The sequence below is a fragment of the Agelaius tricolor genome, unplaced genomic scaffold (assembly GCF_023055355.1).
Source record: "Agelaius tricolor isolate 1412-34295 unplaced genomic scaffold, bAgeTri1.0.p SCAF_1, whole genome shotgun sequence".
Lineage (NCBI taxonomy): Eukaryota > Metazoa > Chordata > Aves > Passeriformes > Icteridae > Agelaius > Agelaius tricolor.
Genome location: NW_027269261.1, coordinates 43442141 through 43460723, shown reverse-complemented (window position 1 = coordinate 43460723; position 18583 = coordinate 43442141). Strand labels below are relative to the sequence as shown.

Here is an 18583-nt window from a genome sequence, read left to right as displayed (position 1 = left end):
TATGGCTTTTTGCTTACATCACCACTTTGTGTGGAGCTTGGATTCTGTCACTTTCTGATTTTTAGAGTGGCAAATGTGGAGTTTGAGGTTAGCATGTGACTTCTAACCACAATACTTGTTGAGTTACAGACAGTCATAACCAATTTGATTGACAGAAGCCTTGTCACTTAACATAAACAGGCTTTTTAGTTGTTGTTCACAGGAAAGGACTAATCTATGGAGAAGCCTTGCCTTTTAGGAAGGGTGAATAATTTTATATATATACTAATAAATAATATTTTTGTTGCTGCAATAGTGGCAAAGGTGAAAAGATTTTTTTATTGGATTGGTTTTCTTCATAGCAGCTTTCTAATGCCAAGTATAAACAGACTTGGAACAAACCAGATGGGTCCATTTTAACCAATTTATTGTTGATAATGCAGCATGTTCTATTTTTTCCAAGGCATGAGAGTGATGTGTTTTTCCATCACATTGGTCTCCTGGGCCAGTGGTTATGATTGATGGGGAAACTGGGAAAAAAACCTGTTGAAGCAGCACCAAGGAACTCTGCAGGAGGTCCTAACCTAGAGATGATCTTGTTGCTGTCATGAACATAAATTCACTGTATGGTCAGTTGAATTGGCATTGCAGAAGACAGTGGGGCTTTTGTATCAGCCAGACAAGCACAGACAGTTTTCTCAGGTGTTTTTTCCTCCCTGGAGTCAGTGTTGGGTACGTTCAGATCTTTCCCATGCTCACAAGGCCTCATGCTCTTAGAGCAAATAGATAGCATTCCTGAGCTGCTCTCCTTGCACTGAGCCAGTGCAGCCTCCCTGTTTGCAGCAGATTGCCTCCATAACCTGGAATGACACGGCTGGCTCTGCTGGGACATACACAGAAGGACTGGGTTTGGGAGTCACTGTTCCAACTTGGCATGCCAACATCAGCAGTCCTGCTCCTGGTGTTTATGTTCAGCCTGTAGTGCTGCGTGGCCTCAGCTGTTCCTCAAGGCTTTGCCCAAGGACTGGTGGGAGCTGAGACAGCTGGAATACCAGTAGATTTGTTTAATGCCTGCGTGCATTTGAACTGGATACATTGGGTGATCTGGTTAAAACAACAAAACCCCTAAGTGTTGTTTATGCCAGCTGGGAAAGAGGCCCTATTACTGGACTGTGGTGGAATTGTAAAGAAAAGCTTGGATGGAGACAGTTTATGTGTGAAACCCATAAAACGTAGCATGGGCAGAGTCAGCATTTCTTGCATTTAAATTGTAGGTGGCTTGAAAGCATATTACAGGCTGCTTGTTGCTGTTTGGCTTTAAACCTTAGTCAGACTTCTGTGCAGTACTAATATAAATTAAATCTGTCCATAAATAAATGTCTAATAGCATTTCAGTGCATAGTTACTTCTTTTTCTGTAATATATAAATAATTTCAAAGGATTATCTGGACTCTCATATTAAAGAGTCAATGCTATAGCATTTAATGTGAGGTTTGGGCATGCTGAATCATGTGTATCCCCTTGAAAATAGCCTTAAAACCTGCTTTAAAATCATTCTCCTCGGCATGCTGTTTATGACAGTAAATCTTTCTGTGGTTAAAATCCAGAGGTACCTGAGGCCTAGATTTGGACATTTTACTGCAACTACATTAACATTAGCTAAACTTAAGGAACTTGCAGTGCACAAATATTTCCAAGTATCTGGCTGAGCTTAGTACTAAACACACAATCCTGTTCCCATGCAGTTGTGCAACATTCAAATTTATATAAAGATACTTTTCCTACAAGCTAAATTTCACTTATGTGGCTATTTTATTCCCTAAAACAGAAACAAAATTGCAGTTCTAAGTAAGAAATGAATCTCCCTCCTAGCAGTGAGCAAAATGATTGTGTATGGTTTATCTTCTAGGGGAAAGAAATTCTAGGCTTCTCAGTATGTATAGTTTTGAAGAGAGAAAGGCAGAGATGAGTGACGTCCTTTAAATGGCAAATTTCTCAGCCATTTACTTCCACAGATAATACAGTAATGTTTGGATCAAAAAGAAAAACAAAAAGCAGCCACCTCTTGCCCACTCTTAATCCTTAGTGTTTCTTCTTTCCCAGCCTCTCCTGGTGCTAAGAAGTCCCCAGGCTTGGTGTTTAGGCTAATGTGTGCGCTTTAGTTTTAAGGTAGTGTGTCACAGTATCATTAAGATGAAAAAGACCCCTTAAGGTTGAGTCCAGTTGTTGTTTACCCAGTAGATCTCACACAACTGAAAAAATTCACTGATAATACGTAATAATCTAAAAATAGGTAACCATGCTTTTTTGCGTGCTGTGCATCAGTGTGCCTGCTGATGTCACTTGGTTGGCTCTGGAAATCTGGTGTGCACAAAGTGCTGTCAGAATATATTTTAAGTGATGTAGCTGAATGAGACTTAACTTCATACTGTTTTAGTGCACTGTTGTAATTTGCTTTAGTGATATGTTATTTTTAGTTCCTAAAGATGTTGCTGTGTGCCCTTTTTGAATGGGTAGTGATGAAACAAGGAAGTTGAGTAGTCTTATGCGAGAGCAGAAAGCTCTGCCCCATGTTGGGCAAAAAAGTTTCAAAGTACTTATTTTCTAAATGGTTTTATTCATGTCAAAGCAATTATGGTGTTAAATTAAAAACAGACTCTTAAAATCTGTGTTGACTGACTTACTTCTCTGTCAAATTTTTACACAGCGCCAAAACAGTGAGTCATGAGTCTGCTTCTCTTGAAAAGAACGGGGAATTAGCCATGGAGGCTTGCCAATTCTACAAACATATTTAATATTATTCAACAGTGGTTTGAATCTGAAATGTATTGGTCAACTTATTTAATCATACTCTAGGCAGATTTAGACCGACACAAATCAAGTATGCTTTAGACCCTTCCTAGCTGCAAAGCCAAGTGTTGTGTTTGCACCTCAGCTTTTAAGAAAGAACTTTCTGCCTCTGGTGACGGTGCTTTTCATCTACTTTCTTTGGGAAGCTTCAATTAAGTATATCTGGGGGATTTTTTTGTTTGTGTGTTCTGTGTTGGCCTTTTTTTTTTTAAGTTTGCAGTAGACTTTGATATCAAAACTATCAGATTGTGTTATATTGAACCTTAGAGGAGGAAGCTATTACTGCTTTGAAGCTCTGACATATCTTGGATGTGCTTATATAAATGATTCTTTTTTTTTTTTTTTATTTTAGGGAATGTAGGTGGTTTAGACTTCATGACATTGTCTGTATTTAGAGATATGTTAGAGAAACTTTTGGGTTTTTTAATTATTACTCTATTTAAGTCAGTGCACAGCTCTCTGTGTACATTTTTAGATTTGAACTCCATTTTATTTTCCTGATAAGCAGTTAGATTAAGTTAATGGAAACTAGGGCTTCATAAGATTGAAGTACTGCAGGTGTATTTGCAGTGCCTTCACTGACTCAATTTTAAAACAGCACCTTTTTGTTAAACTGGCACAATTTTGAGAATAGGCACGTCCCACCTAACCTGGCTAGCAGCCTGGAAAATGCCACTGTGTTGTGTTACAGAAGATACAATCTTTCTTTTTCCTTGCTGTTTGTTAGCTGACTCAGCCCTCTCTTTGCCTTTGGAGATTGGAGACTTGCAGCTTTACAAACTGAGGTATAGGAGAGCAGAAAAGCTCATTAATGTTCATGCACTTTTATCTCAGTTTAGTAGCAGTGAGAGCTGCAGAACTTCAGCTGGGAAGTGTTTTAGATCTTCCTGTTATGTCTGTCTTTAGCACTGGTTTCAGTTGCTCATGGGCTCACCTTTGGAGATGTGCTTCCCCAATTGCCACACTCTCCTCAGGGCTCAGTCAAAGCCTCCATGCAAGGAACATGCCTTCTGCTGTCCCCATGTTGAGAATCAATAGCATTTCTCCCTGGCTAGTGCTTCTTGCTTGATAGTTTCATAAAAGCTTCTCTATCCTATTTCTTATTTGTTAGATGTATTCATCAAAGCCTAAGCACATCCCATGTGCACAGTCATTTCCTGAATATCAGATTTAAGCTGCTGCAGTTCTGTGTTTTTTCCTGTGCCATGTGTAAGAACTGATGAATCATCTAGACTTGTATGCACGTTTCTTCAGCAATTCAAGAGCTGAAGAGCATTTCTTGGAGTCTATGGGCATGCATGGATTAAAGGAATGATACTTGAAAATGAACTTTGTGTGGTCCTGCTGTTGAGCACAATTAGAATATAATGGTAAAGGGAGAGTACCAAACTAGTTGTTGCTACAGGGAAAAATACCCGAGCTGTTTTTTTCTCCGTGGCACCATGGTTACATTCAAGCCGTTTGGATCCAAACTTCATGTGGCTCTGCTGGCCCTAGAGAGCTCAGCTGAATGTGGCCACTGAACCAGCATGGAAACTGCTGCCTTCTGGCTTGTGTCACTTTATTAGGATGTTTGAAGTGAATGTCGTGAGCAGGTAAATGTCACAAAAGAATGAAGACAGGAATAAGGCCATGACTTGAAGAGGAATTAACTGCTGGTTGGCAAGGCTTTTTCTGAAATTTGGGCTGAGAAATCAGCATCTGATTGGCAAGTTAGAAATAAGAAATGTATAAAGGTATTAATATGTTGTGCCAAACTTTTGATGGTATGGTATGTTATGTTGCTTGTGTATGCTTATGAAATGTGGTTCTATCCAAAGCAAGTAGAAATCTTGTGTTGGCCACTGCATTGAAAAGCCTGGGAAGGAGGGGGGTAGGTCAGGTTACTGAACTCCCTAGAAGGTCATGGAAGATGTAATCCATGTACATAGCTGTGTGCTGATTCTATTAATAGTGTAAGCAGCTATGTCAACTCTCAGTTTTTCCTCTCTCCCTTCCTGTCTGAGTTCATTTTTCATCTCTGTTCTGAGTTCAGTTTGCCTTCACTTTGCCAAGCTTTCCAACTTTGCTGTTAAAACTTGGCAGGATACAAGAGAGGGTGACCTGTGCTTGTCATCCTTGCCTTCAGTTGCTTGGGTTTTTTCCTGAAAGAGCAGATTACTCTGTTCTTACAAGAAGGTGGCACAAATAGCAGGTGTATGCTGCAGTCAGGGCTTATTAGTTTGGGTGGTTGTTGGTTTCTGTTTCGGTATTTGGGTTTTTCTTGCCTTCACTCTGCAGCTGGGTGTTTACCATATCTGCAGAGAAAAATGCAGAAGAAAAGAATGATTCCTAACTCCTTTGCTAATGGACAAATTGAATAGCTGTAGTGGTAATTCAATATTAGGAGAAAGGGCTTAAAGATCAGTGATTCAAAGCTGCTGCAACATGTCAATTTTTTTCTTTATTTTAGTTTCTAACTTAGAGTTTCCTCTCTTCTCTTGAGGATGTGTAATGCCTTGATTAATTTTTAAGCTGCTAAGTAGCAGTTTACTTTTTCCTTGCATATTCTGCAGTTGATGATGACTGCAAGGCATGAATTTTTAATAAAAAATCTTTGCAGGGCCTGATATTTCTCTCCAGCTTTTCTAGTTTCACATTTTTGACATGTGTGAAAACTTGATTCTCTAGCATTGCTTACTAAACCATGGAGGATAACAGCAGGAAATTTTACTCGGATGGAAGTTAGTATAGAAATATTTAGATTAGCTGTATCTCAGGTTTATTTTACCTTTTTTTAGACTGCTCTATTTTGGGTAAGGCTGACAGGAATTTCTCCCTGTTGACATTTTCTTTCTAGTTGCAAGTTTTTTGTCTATGCTTGTGAAGGATTTCTCTCCTAAATTTGCCCTAAACCAGGACACTTATGAATCCAAGCCAAGTTGTACCATGCTAGTATACGTAAGTCAGTAATCTTGATCCTCCTCACAGAAAGTGATACTAAACCAGTCTTTTGTTCTTTTGATTTGACTGTTTCTTTGTTCAACTTGTGAAAAATCATAGCCTGATGCATGCTTAAAATGAAATATATTTCCTCACAGCTCTTGTTTGTCAGGGATGAATAAATTTTTGAAATAGAAATACATCACAAGCCAAACAGGGTTGGGTCATTTTTAAATTTAATTCTATTTTTCTTTGGTTCTTCATTGTAGTGGTGTGTGAAGTTTTTTTCTTTGAATAATATGTCATATGTCCAATGCCAAGGATTTCCAGTGAAGTCTTTGTAAGCACATCTGATAAATTTTGGTAGGAAGTCATCGGTCTTGCATTTAGACATCTTGTTTGGCTCACTGAGATTTGCAGTTCCTTCAGCGAACAGCAAAAGTGACATCTCCTTGACTGATGCAGCTTTAATCTGAGATTAACAATAAAGTTTAAATATTAATCTCTTTAATAAATTAATAGAACACACATCCTCTCCATTACATGTTTGTGGTTTTGGGGGTTTTCCCCCCTTAGAGAATTTTGTGTTCTCATGTTACTGGTATTCTCCTCTCTTTCCTAAGAGTTGGCTTTGATGTTTCCTTTTTTTTTAAGGAGCGATACCTAAGCTTTCAGGCATCCAGCAGTGAGAGGAATGGAGAGGATAGAAGATAAAGCTTCAGTTTGTTTACCTTCAAGTCTTCCTTCTTTATAGATGGGAGAGGCTGTCATACATTCGTGTCAAAGGAGGCCGAGATTAGTCCCAAACAAAACACTGTTTTCAGCTGCACTGTTATGCTGTGCCTCCCAGGCTGTCTTAGCTGATGTCTTTACATAGTAAAAAAACTATATGGACTATGGTTTATTCCCTCTGATGCTACCTTTGTGCATTTTATTGTTAATTAGAATAATGCCTGACACACTAAGGATGCCTATTCTTAGCAGAAAATCTGTGGTTTCAATTAGTTCTTCTGTTAACAACTTAATGTTGCTTTTTGAGCTGATGGCCTTATTTTCCGGACTTAGAACATTTGCACACAGAACATCTGTATACGAATAGGAATCAGTAGGACCTTTAGCATGTGAGTACTTCAGACTTGATAGACATAAGTTGGGCAGATTCCAGTGTGGGGAGGGCACCTTCATGCTTTCTTGATTACTCATGAATTCCAGGGGGTATCTTAGGACAGCGCTCATGTGCTAGACACGAGTGCTCAGCCTAAAATGGAATGCTCTTGGGTTAAAGAAGGTTAATATTAAAAGTGTTGGCACATGAATCCTGCGAGTGAACAAATCCAGTGTGATTTAAGTACATTTTTTTGCAGAAAGTAAGTTCACTGAATGCTTAAGAATAGTAATGCCCAAAAAGGACAAAAGAGGAGGCTCCTTTTCTGTTAAGAAAATGCAAGTAATACCTTGAGTTGAATTAACTGATTGCTTCTATGGAACAGCTGATGAGCCACCCAACTGGGTGTCTCTTTGTTTTGGAAAGCTAGGAACTTTATTGTTCATAGCCCAAAATGTTAGGGAATCTTGGACTTTCAGGTCTCAAATGCCTGGCTGTACTGACTGCCACTAACAGTGTTTGGGAAAAAAAAAATTGCCACAGACACAAATTTTTCTCAGTTTGTGATATACATGTCTTTGCTTTCTTATTTATACTGTAAAATGTTAAAAAAGGCAACAAAGGCTTTGCTATTTATGTGGATCACTTCTTTGTCCTGTCCACATGGATAATTTTGCACTACATGACAGTTTGGCATGAACTCACTTCATAATGTTGCACAAAGCAATATACGTCCCATGCCTGATAAATTGTTATATTTTGTATCTTTCCTTATCATGGGTTAACTGAGGACACAGCAGGGGCAATGTATATTATGCTACAGCAGCTGAGTTGCAAATTTATTTGCTTTCCAATTTGCTGCTGAGGGCTGACTCATTCTCAGTGTTATAACAAATACATATTAGATAAGTTATCGCAGCAAAACTGTTTCTTGTCACTTGGCGTTGATGATAGGAGGTGTTTGAGACTCTGAAGTGAAAAACAAGAGGTCTTTTTAAAGACTGAAAAATTTTTAGACTCAAATGGTTGTATGAAATGAATATGGCTGCTCTTTATGTGAAATTGGTGACAACTGGTGTTTCCTCAGACATTCCAAAAAGTGTTGTTTGTCCTCTTTTTCTTCAGCAGTGCGGTGGGAAATATTGCTTTGTTGCCTTGGAGTCTAACTCCCAATTATCAAAGTGAGAATTTACATTGCTCCAGCTGCTTGATCTCAAATTTCACCTCATTCTTAGAGATTTTTAGTAGCTGTTTTCACACAGAGAGTGAGCAACAGATAGTGTCAGGATTTAATTTGCATGATATGTCTCAGCAAAGCTCCTTAAATTAAAACTTTCCTGCTGTTAGGAATACTGTTCCAGAGTTGGACCTGGATCTGCTTTCAGCACTGTTCATGCTCTATGAGAGCTTGGTACGGTTTATGTGGTACATGGGACTTTTTTATCAACAGTGTTGGCTTTCAGTGAAAACCAAATATCTTCCTCTTCCAGCCCAGCTTTGCTTTTGTTTTCTTCTTCTTTTATTTTTTTTTTCCTAAGAAAGGAAATTACAGAACCCTATTACATTATTTGGTATCTTTAACTCACTGTTTTGATTTCTGTGGGTTTATCTTCCTGAAGCAAAACTGATAAGTCAGGACTTTGCCAAATATTAGATCACATTCTTGATATGTGTAACATTTTCATAACATGAGGCCAGTAATCATAAAGGCATTATGATTACAGTAAAGAGGCTAGGAAGCTGAAGTGCCTAATGAAAATTAGAAATATATTAGGATTTTGTATTTCTAAGTACTTTTCATGCAGTGTAATCACTTCCAAATGATGTGAATGAAGTTTGGCTTTATTTTTAGGATTCTTTAAAATCACAGGCTTACAACTTGGCAAGTACTGTGTTCTGATTTCTGCCTATATATAGCTACTAAAAATTGTTGCTTCCATTAGTAGAGTATATATGGAAATAAAGATTTTTAAAAGACTGCTGCTATAGCAAAATCCATTCTGCTGACATGTGATATGCAAATATTTTATGGATTGAACTGCAAGTACTTTAAACTGTTTCTCAGTTTGCACAAAGCACAGTTTATCCAGTTACCTGCACTGAGTGAATTCCTTAACACTTGCAAGTAATACAAACCGTGGAAAGCTTTATTTGTAGCATTTAAAAGGAGGGGGAGGAAATTAAATTTACCAGTATAAAGCAAAAAAATCACTTTATTGGAAAAATATTTTTTATGTATTACATTAGAGGTGAAAGAGTTTGCGGTGCAGAGCTCTGACTTGGAGTTCTAACTTAACCAGGCTAAATCTAGACAAGAATGTTTGTTTATATAAGTTTTTTCTACTTTTTTTCATACAGCAGACAGTCATTGAGATTAGCAGTATATTGGTTTGTTGGTAGAAATTCACATTTTGGTTGGTTTTTTTAAATTTTTTAATTCATGCTGCGATTTCTTGCAGGTAGGATATTGTCACTGTGAGTACTGTCGTGGCAGTGGGTGACTTGACTTGGAAAACTTTGTTCTGATCTCTTTCAAAAAAAGTGAAATAATTATTATTTCTAGCAAAGGCATAAAGATACAGAGATGTGCTGTGCAACGAACCAGCCACGTGCTCTGATAGCTAATCAAGCTAATCAGGCCATCTGGGAGCAAGGGCCACTTTGTTTCACACGCACATCCGTGTGTCTGAAGACTCAGAAATCGCCTTCCAGGGGGCTTTCAAGTCAGTGAGCAAAGTGCAGCATGGGAAGTTTAATACACTGCTGTACTGGGAGTCGTTTGATGTCAGAAGGTTATTGCAGATTGCTGCTCGGTGTCTGTTTTCCATTTCTCACTTCTTGTCTAAAAAGGATGTTTTTGTTGTACGTGTAGGTTTGTTTCAACAAAGGTTCAAAGACCTCCTATGTACAGGACAAAACACAAGCCCAAGAATGCTCTTGCAGTGATCGAGTAACATGGGCTACTGGTTTTGTCTAAAAGTCTCCTAAAAATAGATGTTTGACAGCATTTTTTGAGAAGGAATTCTTTGCATTGGAAACACAGGGGAAAAAAAAAAGATGAAAAGATAGCTGTCTGAACTTGAGCCTGGAAGATTTCTTATCACAAGGAGAAGCTATTAAATTACACACAATACATTCTTCCTCTCTTCCATGTCATTCAGGGGAGGGAAGTCTGAGTGATTAGTCACAACATGAGAGTAGCCCCACCTTCCATGCCTTAATCAAGTGTTCCTCTCAGTGTCTGTCATGCCTTTGTTGTCAACTTCTGTTTGAGTTCTAAACCAGTTTTTAACTAGAAAGAAAGCACAGCTAAAAATTCCAAAAATTTCTTTGACCGTTACTTCTGTTTAATTTTTCTATTGCTTATGTATTAATTACTTAAGAATTAATGTAGATAAAATGTAGACTTTTCCCACACACAGAGATAAAAGTAATTCTTGTATTTGATTCTTTGACTCCAGGCTATGGTGGCTTGTTATCCAGGCAATGGAACAGGTTATGTGCTCCACGTTGATAATCCAAATGGAGATGGAAGATGTGTTACATGTATATACTATCTTAATAAGGACTGGGATGCCAAGGTATGCAATAATTTCTTTCTAAAATGTTTTTTACCTCCATATATATGTATGTATATAAATATACTTGTTACTGCACCTTTGCTTGAGGTTTTTGTTCATGTCCTTATTTCTGTGCCTTAGTTGTGGTTTTACGTTTTGTTAACTGTGGTTGTCCTTTGCCTCCCTAATTCTGTTGTTAGTGAGAGCAGATAGAGATGAACCATTTATTTTCAAGGTTTTGCATGATGTCAGCAGGATCTTCTTGACAGTAAGAATGGAGGAAAGTGGTAAATACCTCCCTATACACAAAGAGAAATTAAAGGCAATTTCATACATTCTTATTTTAAATTTTACTTATATTCCTGTTGAATCTTGAGTTTGCTTTTTGTGGAAGTCGATTGCTTATTTGAGTATGGTTCTAAAAAGAAAGATGCTATAGCTTGGGAGCATTTTCAAATAAGCCAAGTGGTACAGTCATTGCTACATCAGTATAGTTCAAAGCAGCACAAATCTTGTATCACTGTAGGTACAGGGTGTACAACAGATTTATACCACAGTTCAAGTAGTCTAAAAATTTACTACTAGTGGCTACTAGTAAAGTGAATTTTTAATAAGGATTTTCCTAGTGATTTGATGGGACTAGATAGATTTGAAGAACAGATGTAGCTAAATGGCAGTATTGAGATCATGAAAGAGTAATGCAAAGACAGCTTTGCTAATTCTTTGATTTCTCTGCCATTAATGATGGACAAGTTTATTCTTATAGTATATGGGGAAAAAAAACAGGATAAAATTACTGATGCCTCATCGTGCTAAGAGAGTAGCATGTGGAAGAGTAAATGGGAGCAGTCAGATTCTGTGCATAGCATGCACCAGATATGGATAACACAAATTGCAGATGAGAGTTATTTTTCTTTTTTCCCTAATAACATAATTGCATAAAACTGATAGATCAGAAAGGTGAGTCAGATGGATGCACTTTAAGCTTTCTGTTTCTGATGTGCTCTTTGACATGTCAAATTGAATCTTACAGGTAGAAAATATTTTTTTGCCATAATAGCATCTTTGCATGTAAATGGATTGATTGTACTAAACATCTTAAAGTGCAGCTTTAGGGATTTTTAGTTGATTTATGGTTTCTCTCTTGGAAAAAAAAAAAAACAAACCAAAAGAATACATGCCAGAGTATAGGAGTCAAGCAAATTGCATTTTCACAATCATTGTGAGAAATTTATGAGCCGGGTATTTCATTTATGAACAAAGGCATTTATTTCCTGCAAAGTCTATTTCAAATTACAAATTAATATACTACCAAGTATATTGTTTATTGAAAAAAGAATCTCAAACTTTTTTAGGAGAAGAAATGGATCTAAATTGTCACTTGTTTGCTGACTTAGATCACAGATGCCCCATCATTTATATCAAATTGCCTTGTTAGTACTTGCATTGTTATGTCTGTTAGGACATGAGGGTCTATGGTGGCCATCTATAGTTAGATTTAACAACATCCACACCATCAGTAGGAAGAAGTTAGTGTGACTTAAATATAATTAACCCCACCTACTTGTGCTTATTTCTAGGCATACATAGGTAGGTTCAACTGTTTTCAAAACATGAAAGAGATCTAAATTGACCATGAGTAGTACAGATTCAAGCTTTAGTTTGAAGTTTCCTACTCTTTCCTTATTTTAATTACACATAAACTTGTGCTGCAGTTAAAAGAAATAATCTCTTTAATGGGGAAAGGTGAAACTCAGATGTGAAATAAAATGTTTCTCCCATCTATATTGGGGTGTTTTTAGCCACCTGTATAATATTATCTGTAATATCAGTCTTGTCCATTTTTGTTTTGCTAATAGTAATGCATCAACCCCCCCCATCTAACTCACAGCTTTTACTTAAACATGAAGGGGTGTAGCATTCTGAAATCACAGTGAAAAATGTGTTAAACATTTTGTTAAATGAAAAGCTATAGATTCATAATTTCTATAGAACATGATAAATGCCTTTGTTTCAGTTCCAAGTGTCTGGGATATTTTCAAATGTGATATTCAGAATTATTAAATACAATGAGACATGGCTCTCAAGCATTGTTTGCAAATATTTCATTTGCAGGTAAGTGGAGGCATCCTTCGGATATTTCCAGAAGGTAAAGCCCAATTTGCTGATATTGAACCCAAATTTGATAGACTGCTATTCTTCTGGTCTGACCGCCGCAACCCTCATGAAGTACAGCCAGCATTTGCTACAAGGTAGGAGTGATGGACTCTCTAGTGCATGGTGCCTCTCTTAGCAAGAAGTGAGAAATTAGGGACACTGTGAATTGTTGCTCCTGACAAAAAGGAGAGTGTTTCTGCTAATGGGTGATTAGGCTTCCACTGTGTTGCTGAGTTTGTAGTGTTGCCTGATCTCTTATTTTGGAGAAAGCCTCCTGAGTGTGTAGGTGGGAAGTTTCTGAGCATGTGCTTGGCAGAACTCTGTGGGAGCACACAGAGCCATAAGCAGGCCCCAACATAGCCAAAGGGTGCCATCTTCATTATTTCTCTGTAGTGGCTTTATACCCTTCTGACTTGCCTTTGTCCTTACCACCCTACTGTGTTACTGGAAGATTGACTGGGTGCTTCAGTTTAATGTTCCCTCTTGTTGGCAGGGAGCTGTGAGAAAATAATAATTTTCAAGCTGAGCTACCATATCTAATTTGGGAATTAGGTGAGGGTTGTGGAACAGAAACGACCATCAATACACAAATATTTTTGTGGAGTATTAGAGGAGCTGTTCCCAATCTGAAGCACAGGGGGAACTTGATCTCTCTTTTGTCCCTCAGTGCTGGGCAGTGGTTGATGCTAAAGGTACCCACACTGACTTCCCCCCATCCCCCATGATAAGTGACATTTCCAGATAGTCTCAATAGGTAAATCATTTGATTCAGACTTCCGGTTGCCCATGTTTTAACATGTTTGGATGGCCAGAGCACTGAACATTGACTGGAGCTGTGAGATAACACAGCTGGGTTTGCAAGAAGTAACTTGAAACTTGAAGCATATCCTCTTGCAGCTTTTCCAGAAGCTGTACCGCTTTCCCCTCCCCCTCTCTACTCCCAGAAGAGTCATGGTGAAATGCCATTTACTAAAGCTCCTTAAAGTCTTTTCTCAATAGGTGGCATTTTGTATTTAAAACCTCTACGGGCAGTGGAAAACCAGAGGAGCCATGTAAGAAGGGGTAGTTAATTGTCCCTTGTGGCAAATATCCAAAAAAAATGATACTGCAGTGTGACTCAGTGATGAACTTGACCTAGTAAAAAGATGAGGTCACAGGGCAAAGTGATGTGGGCAGAGACTTTATTCTGGACAAGAACTATAAATAGGATTGGGAAAAAGAGTATAAACTTAGAGTATCAGTGTCACCCTTTCACTGACTTTTCAGATAATACCTGCTAGTAGGTAAAAAACCCCAAACCTGCTGCTTGTTTATGAAAACTTTGCTCTGTCAGACTGTGGAAGTATCATCTAATTTAGATTGTGTTTCATGTTAAGTGTTTCACTGGTATTTTGCTTCATAATTCAGGAGTTCTTTTTTCTTCTCTTTCCTTAGGTACGCAATAACAGTGTGGTATTTTGATGCAGATGAAAGAGCACGAGCTAAAGTGAAATATCTAACAGGTAAGCTCTTCTTAACATCATGGTTACTTTTTTGTGGAAGAGTAGTTAAATGTAGCCTCATCTCATTGGCCCACCCTCTGCACAAAAAGAGAGAGAAAGTGGCATAACTTGAGTTAGGTTTTACAGGAAAGGTGACCCAGGGATTCAACTCCTGGGCAGTGATTCATGAAATCCAGGTCAATGCCTGTCCTGCTTATACTTCCTCTGAGGCCTGAGGCTGCTCAGTGTTTTTACATGGGGGATACAGTTTCTCCCTACTCTTGTCTCCCTAATATATGTGGAGGATGAATACACCAGAGACTAAGGCACTGCAGAACTGAGAGCTCTGGAAATAGTTTCGATCGAATATAGGGATTCAACAAGTGAATACAACTTTACTTGACTAGAATTTTTATATTGGAAAAACAGAAGCATAAAATTAAAATCTGTATTTAAAGAATGGACTTACTTCCTTCATTTCCAATTTCACCTATCTAGCATCTGTTTTCCTTCTCTGGCTTCTCCCCCAAGAGGAAGTTGATCTAATTTTCCTGTTCAAATTAGCATTATAAGGAGAAATGGCCGAGGACTTCTGTCATGCTTGTAATTGCCATCACAATTTTGTGTTTATTACAATAGTTTAAAAGTAACCCAAAATCAGGTGTACAGCAAGTGCACACACACACAAACATGGCTTTGGCAAAAGCTCTGAAACCAATGATGTTGAAAACGTGTGCCAGTCCTTTCTAGCTGAGACTTCCATTTATTGCTGTCTGGAGCTCCTAAGCAGCCCCAGAGCTGTGTACAGTTCAGCCAAGTCCCTCTTGGTGCTCTCAGTGACCGTGCATTTTGGGCAGTGCAGTGCAGCTCCTGCCTGGCTTTCCAAGGGAGCCCCTCAGCTCCAGCCAGGCAGGCTGTCCCAGGGCTTGGTGGCACATTCCTGGCAAGGCACAGGTGACTTCCCAGGCAGTCAGCCTGCCTGGCCTCCCCAGGAAGCCTGTCTATCTCTTAGCCAGCCTTCATGTCACAAGTGTGCAACTCTGCAACTCCTGGAGTCAGCCTTGCTGGATCAGAGCTTTGTAGCCTCTGCACAGCTTCAGCTGCTGCCCTTTCAAAGGGACTGCAGAGAAATGGTTGGGGGGCGCTCAAGCCTGAAGGGAAGGTGCTCCCCCTTCTTCCCCACCTTCCTTTCCAGGGTCCCCACATTGCAGGCACTTAAGGAAGGAAGGCTGAGTTGCTTAAATTTCTCAGAATCACAGAACCACTTAAGTTGGAACGGACCTCTGAGGTCATCAAATCCAACCTCTGACTGAACACCACCCTACGAACTAGACAATGGCACTGAGATGGTGCTGCCAGAGATGGTGACTCCACTGCCTGCCTGTGCAGCTCAGTCCAATGTTTAATCACCCCTTCTATAAAGAAATTCTTCCTTCTTCAGTATTGGTTTTCTCTGTAATGGGTTTAAATTACCATATTGTTCTGGTTTCAGTTTCCAGTTGTAATTGAAATTGCGTTCTTTGCTCTGTATCTGCAGCAAGAATTGTGCAAGATGCAATTTATTTTCTACTGACAATAATACGTGAAATTATAGAATGAAATGTCATAACATAGAAACCTATTCATTTCTTGGATAAGTGTCAGTCTAAGTAAAGCCATGCAGAATATGTGTGAGTTTTTCTTGCTTATGGGATATTGTGTTTTGATAGTAAAACTTTATTTTGGAAAGTGATATAGACTATTAGACTGTACTTGGATAAATGCTGAAAAATACCATTTTCCTTTTCATATTTCTGCAGGTGAAAAAGGTGTGAGGGTTGAACTTAATAAACCTTCTGACTCAGTTGGGAAAGATGTTTTATAAGCCTTTGATTTAGCAACTCCCCTTGCTGTTCGCCCTGATAAATCTTGATGCTATCTATTAACTTTTGAATGTGAATAACAAGATAAAGGAAAATCAACAACAAACCAACATCTTAATACGGAAGCAAACAGTGTTTCAATGTTGCATCAAAAAGAAGGTTCTTTGACTGCTGAAGCATTGTACTATGTGATTGTGACTCCAGGCCTGTGACTGCTTATGTGAAGAAGATAAGCAATCAGTAAGAAACACCATATGCATCTGGACATAAATAAGTGCCCTACATAGAATTTGTCCATCCTTATATTTTGCCAGACCTGTCATCCAGCTGAATCCATTTCATCTCTCCCTTTTTTTATATGGTAAAAGTTTGAATTTTGGGTAATTTTTGTATGACCAGGTACAGTTTATCAAAATTGAGTCTTAAAAAAAATGAAAAACTGATAAAAAGGAAAAAAATTACAGTATTCTCCAATATAACATGGATCTATTTTTGTAAAACTGTTCATACTGTTCTCCTCTGCCATGAAAGACCTAATTTAATGTAAGGGTTGCCAGTAACTGATAATCACTTTAATTTTTTTTTACAACTTAATTCAGAAAAGGAGCACTTTAATTACCAGCTAAAAATCTGATTGTTTTATATCATATCTCACACTAATCTTAACTTTTAAAGATTGCTGCTGTATTGGTTTTTTTTTTTTTTTGACTGTGTTCTCTTGAACCTTATTAACAAAAGCAAATCAGTATCTTGCTATTAGTAACATTCAGTTTGTGGTTTTGTATGTTGAATCCACAGAGGGGAAGTTTCTGTCTCTCTTCTTTTTTCTTTGGTTTCTTTTTTTTTTATTTTTGGAGGGGGGATGTTTGGTTGTTTTTTTTATTTTTTAAGTGACTGGCACTAAGTGAACGTGACACTATCAGTTGCTGTCATTGGCTTTGGGGACCTAGTAAATACCATCGAGTTACAAGAATATACAAGGGCTTTCCTAGGCTATTAGAGGTACCCAGAACCTCCTTACTTACTTGACAGAAATTTTTGAGCTTTCTCCGTTTTCTAAAAGATACTTGCCACCCCCCTTTCCTTTGTATATAAGTTAATAGAATATCTAAAATTCACTTTTTTAAACTTCCTTTTCAAATGTTGGTGTCCCATGCAGTCTGTAAGTTGACACCTTGATCTATTATATAGTATCAAGGAGGTGGTCAGCACACTGAAGCTGAAGTGCATCACTCTGTAAGCTCCTTGTGCAATAATACATCTTTAAATTTTCACTGTTGCTGAAGGATTTCCCCAAAAAGGCACTGCCTTTTGTTCAATAGTGAGGTATATATTTAGTAAGAAAACATTTGCTTTCTTTTACATTGTTTTTGTTTTATCCAGAAGATGGGATATCACAGAATAAAAGTGAGATATGCAGAAACTGTGATATTCTTATTTTTAAGAAATGGATGTTTTGGACACAGACTTTTTTTCTTCTTCTTCTTCTTTCCTTTTTTTTCTCCTGAGCTTTAAAAGCTTGAGAAAACAAAAGCAAACTTATCAAAGACAGCTTTCATATTTACAGGAGTTTGGGGGTTGTTCACCTTACCCACTGCAGTTTTCTATCTGTCCCTTATTTCCTTACTTAGCCAAAACAATGTGAGTGTACAGAAATATTTCTGTATATATTACAACTTGTGACAATTTTAGCATCTGTATAGTTTGTATTCAATTAAAGACCCTTTCTATGGAAAGCTCAGTAATTTTTTATTAAAAACATTACTATTGTTCATGTAAAACATGAAAAAGCTAATTGTTTAGTAACAAACTGACAGAAGGGGAGAAAAATTCAGTATTGGTATATCATTTAGGAGAACCAACAGAAATCCCAGCTTAGTTTTGATTTCACTTTTCCTTTTTTTAGTAAGTTCTTGCCCTGTACAGTTCTCTTCCTCTTTCCTCTTTTCTTCCCAGAGAAACAGACAGGATACCTTTACTGTAAGTGCCTCTGCCAACCTGGCCAAGGAGTGCAAATCTTCATTACTGTCTGGTCTGCAGTGCTTTTAGGCTACCAGTGAAACAAGCAAAAAAGTCACCTCTTCTACTTCATCTTCATTAGTACTCCTTTAACAGAAGTTTGGTTTTGTTTTAGAAATGTAAGCATAAGCCTTTAAACTCATTTCAGTCCCTCTGTAATTCAAACCGCTGCAGTCAAACAGCGTATCAAATTCTAATCACACTGTAGGTTTGTGCTTGCCAGACAGGTTTAAAAAGTGCTTAATTTTTCACTCCATGTAAGTCATTACAACAGGGTCAACAAATCAGGTCAGCCATTTCTTCCATGTCCTTTAGAAACTGTTCATTTCATGTCGGTTGAATATTCAGTCTTGAGCATCACCAAGCAGGTCCTTGTTTTAAAATTATTTTTTAAACTGTCTTATGATCTGTATGTGTCTAGTCCTGGTTAAAAATAAAGCTTCATAATGCTATTTTTATTCATGATGTTAGCTGGCTGTGAAATATGAGACCTTTATCTATAGCAGGCAAAGAAATTCAGGATTCATTTACAGGTTGCCTATAAAGTTGTGTAATTTCAAAAGCAGTGTTCATTATGAAACATCTCCTCAAGTTGCTTGTAAAGCTAATCTAATTAAAAAGATGATGTATAAAGGTTCTTGAAAACTA

General features: G+C 37.9%; 1 protein-coding gene across 1 annotated transcript in view; it reads left to right on the top strand.

The window, feature by feature from the left end:
- Positions 1-18583, top strand: part of EGLN1 (egl-9 family hypoxia inducible factor 1) — a 34399-nt gene extending 15816 nt beyond the window's left edge. Inside the window, exons 2-5 of the mRNA XM_071431746.1 lie at positions 10318-10437; positions 12532-12668; positions 14008-14075; positions 15854-18583. Of these exons, the coding sequence (XP_071287847.1) occupies positions 10318-10437; positions 12532-12668; positions 14008-14075; positions 15854-15918 (390 nt within the window). The 3' untranslated portion in view covers positions 15919-18583. The remainder of the gene's footprint in view (positions 1-10317; positions 10438-12531; positions 12669-14007; positions 14076-15853) is intronic.